This window comes from Taurulus bubalis (assembly GCF_910589615.1).
Source record: "Taurulus bubalis genome assembly, chromosome: 1".
Lineage (NCBI taxonomy): Eukaryota > Metazoa > Chordata > Actinopteri > Perciformes > Cottidae > Taurulus > Taurulus bubalis.
The window spans coordinates 30,214,314-30,220,632 of NC_136589.1; the positions used below are offsets into that span (position 1 = coordinate 30,214,314).

The 6,319-nt window shown below is 42.1% G+C and overlaps 1 protein-coding gene across 1 annotated transcript; it reads right to left on the reverse strand.

Annotated features, from left to right (window-relative positions):
* Positions 1–287: 287 nt before the first annotated feature.
* Positions 288–6,319, reverse strand: pif1 (PIF1 5'-to-3' DNA helicase homolog; the record flags this gene model as incomplete). Its single annotated transcript, XM_079231362.1, has 12 exons — positions 288–420; positions 644–835; positions 1,662–1,807; positions 2,250–2,337; positions 2,441–2,547; positions 2,884–3,023; positions 3,240–3,346; positions 3,671–3,785; positions 4,559–4,712; positions 5,146–5,271; positions 5,546–5,669; positions 5,768–6,319. The coding sequence occupies 12 exons, from the start codon at positions 6,317–6,319 to the stop codon at positions 364–366; spliced, it is 1,908 nt and encodes a 635-aa protein (XP_079087488.1). The 3' UTR covers positions 288–363.

Consider the following 6,319-nt stretch of genomic DNA (forward strand, 5'->3'; position numbering starts at 1 on the left):
TGTGCCTTGTAGGTTTGCATCTCTTACATACAACTTGTATTTTTGTCATCTGCTGGATTAATGTGTGGCAAGTAATGGCAGGGCATGCAGAGGGCTCTGAAACAATGATCCATGTAGAGATATGTTGAGAAATTTTATTGGAATACAAACAATCATAATAAATAAAAAAAAAGGCATCCAAATAAGCTCTTAAAGTGACCAGAAGGTGGCAGTGTAACTTCAAGTGCTGCAAAAACAAACCATGAGGTAGACTGATAGTAGATGCCTATTATTGCCTTAGTTTAAGAAGTTGTACCAAGAAGAATACAACATGATAAAATGCAGATAATTCATGCACACAGTGCATAATGTCACAACTCTGATTCACCATCTCGCTGAGTTCTTTTTGTTGCCGTTGCCAAGAAAGTCATCCATGGAGGCCTGCAGAAGCAAGCGGAGACAAGTCACGTTATAACAAGACTGAATAGTGTGAGAACTCCTGCAGCTCTGGTGTCATGTCTCGATTGTGTTTTTATGTGACTCTACAGTAATTGTTTGTACTCAACACATCATGGTTGATCTATAAATGCACATCATGAGAGCTGAGTAAGTTAACACCGTCCGTAGGTTATGACAGTGAGACGAGGAAACGCTCTTCACTCACCTGCATGAGCAGCCTCTCTTTCCTCAGTTTCTTGTAGAAGATGAGAACGTCTGGATCTGCCCTGACCACACGGGGGTCGAAGTCCATCACCCGCAGACCCGCCAGGCTTCGAGCCCGCGACAAAGCCACGTAGGCCTGACCGCTCTCAAACACACGCGCTAGAGAGATTTCCACACAGTCGAGTGTCATTCCCTAAAATGAATTTTTAAAAAAAAACAGGTCAAAAAAGCAATTTTACAACCCAGAAAGTCATTTGGATTGTTAAAAATAAAGCATTGATAGATGAAAATTCCAGTATTTTACATAAAGTGTTCAAAAACAAGATTCAAAGCGACATTATCTCTATCCACTCTGTTTATCCCAGTTATATAATTTATTTTATGTCCATTCATTTCCTCTGAAGGCCTACAGGTGTGAGATTTTCTTATCATTTCCCCCGTGCTTGAGCGCCTCTGCTGTAGACACACATTGGTCATGACCAATGAACTCCATTACCGAGGGACCCTTTTCCTCTCTAACCAATATCCGAGTCCGAGGTCAGTTTGCTGTGGGAGCTGATGGTGAGGCAGCTAAGGGATTATGATTACATAGTTACAACTCATTTGTGGGAAGCGTTAATACTGGGTTGGTGTGCCGAGCGCGTCTGACCAGGCATGTAGCAATTTCCCCTCATCAAATAGCATTATTGTGCAGGTTCTCACTCACCTTGCCTGAGTTTCTCTCAGCCGGCGCTGTGATTTTTAAACGAGGTAGGAACCTTTTTCTTCCGATACAAATTTTGAAAGTGAAAAATGGTCTGCTGGAGGCGCTAGAGTAAACGTTATGGGACCTAAAACATTTAGGGTGTATCCTCTGTGGCTGAGGAATGTCTGCACAAAGACAACCACAAAGCACTGGTGTCCCATGGAAACGAGTCTTCAACAAAGAGTGATGTCATCATATTGGTTTGGTGAGTCTCAGTATTTTTGGGAGAGTTGTAGCCGAATCCCCATGTGGCTGTGACTGAACCCGTTCTCACCTGGCTCTTGTGGATGGAGATGGCCCAGGCCAGTTTGAGCGGCAGCTGCTGTCGACTCAGGTGGATCCCACTGCCAGACTTAAATACCCAGCGCTCAGCTTTCAGCACCTCTGTGGCACCACAAAGGAAACGCACACGTGGGAGTCCTGCGGAAACAGGGAATGAGTCAGTACATTGATGGATGAGAATCTACCACCACGGTTATGACTGAGAAGACTTAATCTGTATTTTGGTCAAGGGCATTTGCCATTTTATTTCTGCCTTATGCCACTTGTATAAAAATGACAACCCATAAGTTCTTCTCCTTTGAAATGGCCTCCAGTGACTATTCTTTAAGTAATCCTATGCAATTATCTTGCCACTACGCTTATATGTTATTACAACTAGGTTTTTTTTTTTTAAATATAAATTAAAAAAAAAAAAAAAACCTAGTTGTAATAACACATAAGCGTAGTGGCAAGATAATTAAATTATTTTTTATATATATATATATATATATATATATATATATATATATATATATATATATATATAATTTTCTGAGAAGATTTCTGCAATATGTTTCAAGATAATAAATCAAATACCAACCACGTTTTCCAGACTCAAACGCCACCACGAGCCCTCGCGCTCCATTCACCAGACCTCGAGCAACATCCAGGTTCTTAGTGAGCATGACCTTAAAAAGAACAAGAGTTAAATTTCAAACTGTCTTCGCTCAAATTGAGCGCAGTATGCTCAACACATAAGAAAAGTGCAATGTTGCAACACACGGTCTCCACCTGAGCTCCAACTTTGAGCTGGATCAGTCTGGTGACGGGGCTGTGGCCGTCGATCGTCTTCGCCAGGGCTGGGTCGCTGTCCAGTGCCTCAAACACATGCACTGACCCTGAGGCACAAGGAAAGATTCACTACATAAGAAAGGTAAAGAGTCATGTAAAGAACCTAAAGAAATCAGAATGAAACCAAAAACAAGAAAAACCAACAACTTTTAAATTGCTGCCACAGTGGGTCAAACACACTCCTGCCAATGTCTTGATGCAGCTATGGCTAACAAAATGAAAAGTGTATGGGATACTTCAGAAAATAACTGCCGTCTGGCTGAGACTGAAAATATCTTGTGGAAATAGGTTTTTACCAAGGCCTACATTTACCATGATTTGAGCCAAACAAAGTAACACCTGTTCAAGCAGAAAATGAAAACCTCAAACGGAACACATCGAACCTGGAAGCTGCTGGAGTTTGTTCTCATTAGTGAGCTCCACATCGTCCTTGTGTGTGCACAGCCTGGTCGCTAGAATGCCGTCCCTCTCAATGTGATGGTAGGCGCTGCCCATCAGCTTAGCGGTGATTTCCTCCGTCACCCTGAATGGTTAGAATTAAGACAATTTCTTCCTTAGAAAATGCCATTTCTGAAAGATCTGCAACTGCTTGAAATGGTTATGCACATAAACTTATTAAAATTTACATTTGGTAATCGGTGTGCACTGAAATCACAGCAGTACAAAAAACACATTTCGGCAATGAAACTGTTTGGGGAAAAAAAGAAAAAAAAAAAAAGAACAGTGCTCATTACGTCACCTGCCCACCCTCACTGCCTGTAAGAGGGAGATGAAGGACTGGTCAGTTTGCCTCCGCACTTCCATTAGCTCCATGTTGACCTGGATGACCTTACGCCAACTCCTGGCCTGGAGGAGAAAAGGTCTTTAAAAAAAAAAAAAAAATGATAATAATGATAATAATAATAATATCCATTAATGCTCTTCAGGAAGCACAGTGTGCAGGACAGATGCTGACTCATGGGAACAGTCAAGAACAAATGTTACTGACTTTAAACCGTACCGCCTAGCAGGTACTTGGAACAACCTCTCAGCATTGACACTGATGTAAACACACCTCTACAGTCCCAATGCACAGCAGCTTTTTATATCCAGTTTTTACTTCCATTTAAAGAAGACAAGCACACAAAAATATACTACTATAATACTCACTTAGATCCACAGTGGAGTTACCTGGAAGCAGAAACTGGCCTTTTCCTTTCCTTTAGAAACAGGAGGCAGCTGGAGGAAGTCGCCACATATGATCAGTTGAATGCCTCCAAACGGCTCAGTGGACCTCTTCACCGACCTACATGAGTGCAGCGAGAAGACAGTGGTCAATGAAGATGAACGCGATACAACTTCAATATCACTGCTTAACATAGCTCCAAATCTAAGCACTGCTGAGCTTTTATAAAACCCAATCAATTATCTATTCTAACTGGAACCATGAATTGTATGTCTGTATATCAGGAGATTTGAGTCTCTTAAAAAGGTGTGTAAAAAGTTACCAAAGTGTGTTAGTCTGTAAAACATTTTTAATTCAGTTTCCATTTATAAATTTTAGGCCATTTCATTTTTCAATAGACAGTTGAACCTCAAATCTTACTTTACCATTCAAAGTTAGTTTCGTATAAATGGGTATGTGTACACTAGCTGACTGAAGGAGCTTTAATGAAGGGAGTCACATCAACCAGTGAGTCCTGTATTTGTGTAAAAATGTCAAGACTTATTAAATCAGTTGGATGCATCATTGTAGTTAGGGCTGCTCGGTATCATGAGCACAGTATCCTAAACATGATATAAAATACTTTCAGGATAAATTTGCATAAAAAAATACTGTCAATATTATCACCATTTTGCATTGTTTTGAAAATGTGATACAAGTCTACATATTGTAAACTAATACAAATGTAATATTTTAATAGAAATATGCAAATTTAATTTCACAGCTAGAGCTACTTAAGAAAATATGCAACCACCTTTAGCAATAATGACACACAGATGGTAGCCAAACGCACTCCAAAAACCCCACATCTGTAACCTGCTTCACAATACACTGCAGCATCACCGTCTTCTCACCTTGCCACCGATTCAAGCTTATCAAAGAACTGGGCCTCCACCATAGAGACCTCGTCGATGATGAGGTGTCGACAGCTGGTCCAGTGCTGCAGCACCCCGGGCCTCTGGGCCAGCTCGATACACTGCTCCAGCGGGGCAGAGCCGGAGCCAATACCTGAGAGAGCACAAGCACGGGAGAGTGGAAAAACTGATGAGGGTACACAAACAAAAATGCGGCTCAGCTTTAAGAAAGGTAAACAGCGAATATGTTAAGTTCACTTTTCTGTTATTAGATTCAGCCATTTTTCAAGGAACCATTCATTGGTTTCAGATTCTCACAATTAATCAAGTCCTCTTCAGTATGGTTGCTGCTTTACAAATTAGGATTCAGCCTCGTGCTTCATGCCCATTACTAGTAACGGCCTAATTTCAGAATAGGCCTTTGTTGAAACTTGAACATTTATTAATTGTTTGGATAACATGCAATTTTGTATAATAACTTGTTGATGGGAAAAAATAACCTTTTCATCTCTAACCACTTATGTGTTATTTACAGAGACACATTTGTGTCAATTCTATTTCATCTCCTCAGAGACACGACAACTCACCAGCAAAGTTATGTAATGTTGTTCCTCCGATGTGACATGCAGCTACTCCTGTGCTGGCTGTGGCAAATGTGTTTTTTGGAGGAAGAGATCCCATGATTCTCTTCAGTAAGAAGGACTTCCCTGTGCCTGAAAGACACACGTTAAAAAAGGAGCTTAAAACTGACAATGTCACTTGTTTATCACCACAGGAAAAACATGTCATGAAAAGATTTACATCAAATTCTCTTGCGGAAAGGATAATGTCAAACTGCCTTAAATGTATACTAAATAGCTGCAGCAATAATACATAACATATTTCAGTAAGATAGTTCTGCAGAATGCATCGTCAAGCAAATCATTTTAGATAGTTATTAACAAAGCTTTGCAAAAATGCAGCTTTATTTAATTGTCACACACTTACCGGCACTTCCAGTAAAGAAGACGTTCTTGCCACTCAGCACAGCAGTGAGGACAGCGGCCTGATCTTTATTCAGCTTACGTGATGGCAGAGCCAGGATGGGCTTTTTGCTTGGGTTGGCTTTCACCTGAATTAAAGCAATCACATTCAACTGATTAGATACAAAAGACAGTGAAATGGATCCAGGAAGGAACGTTTGTGTGTGTGTGTATGTTGTCCACTCACTGGGCTGAAGTTGGTGTCACTTCTCGACCTTTTGACCTGCTGTCCTCTCCCAGCCACAGTTGTCCTGTTAGTGCGGTCTGTCGGCCCTTTGGGCGCCACTGTACTCCTCATCTCGTTGACCTTCTGGATATCCTTCTGCTGCAGGGGGCTGATGGCCTCAAAGCTGCGGGGCAGAGCGGCGTTGAGCTTCTCTCGGTCGGTCATGGGCTTGCTGCTCATCCGGGCCTGGTGCTTGATGCTCAGGGTTTTGAGGAAGAGGTTCAGACGGTCAGGGGGACAGTTGGAGATGAGCACCTGAATGTTTTCAGTGAGCAGTTTGACGGTGCACTTCCCTTCTCTGACGAACTTTGTAAATAGCTTGAACTCGTTGAGATGGTAATTTTGCGGGACTTTTACGTCGTGGACCCGGAGGATAATGTCCTGGAACTCATTCCGGCCCAGAATAACCGAGGCTTTACGGATGACCTGCCTCCGGGTGGCCTGACCGCAGGCGTTCAGCTGCTCCACCGTCACGCAGCACTGCAACTGGGCACCGTCCTCCCCGTCCAACAT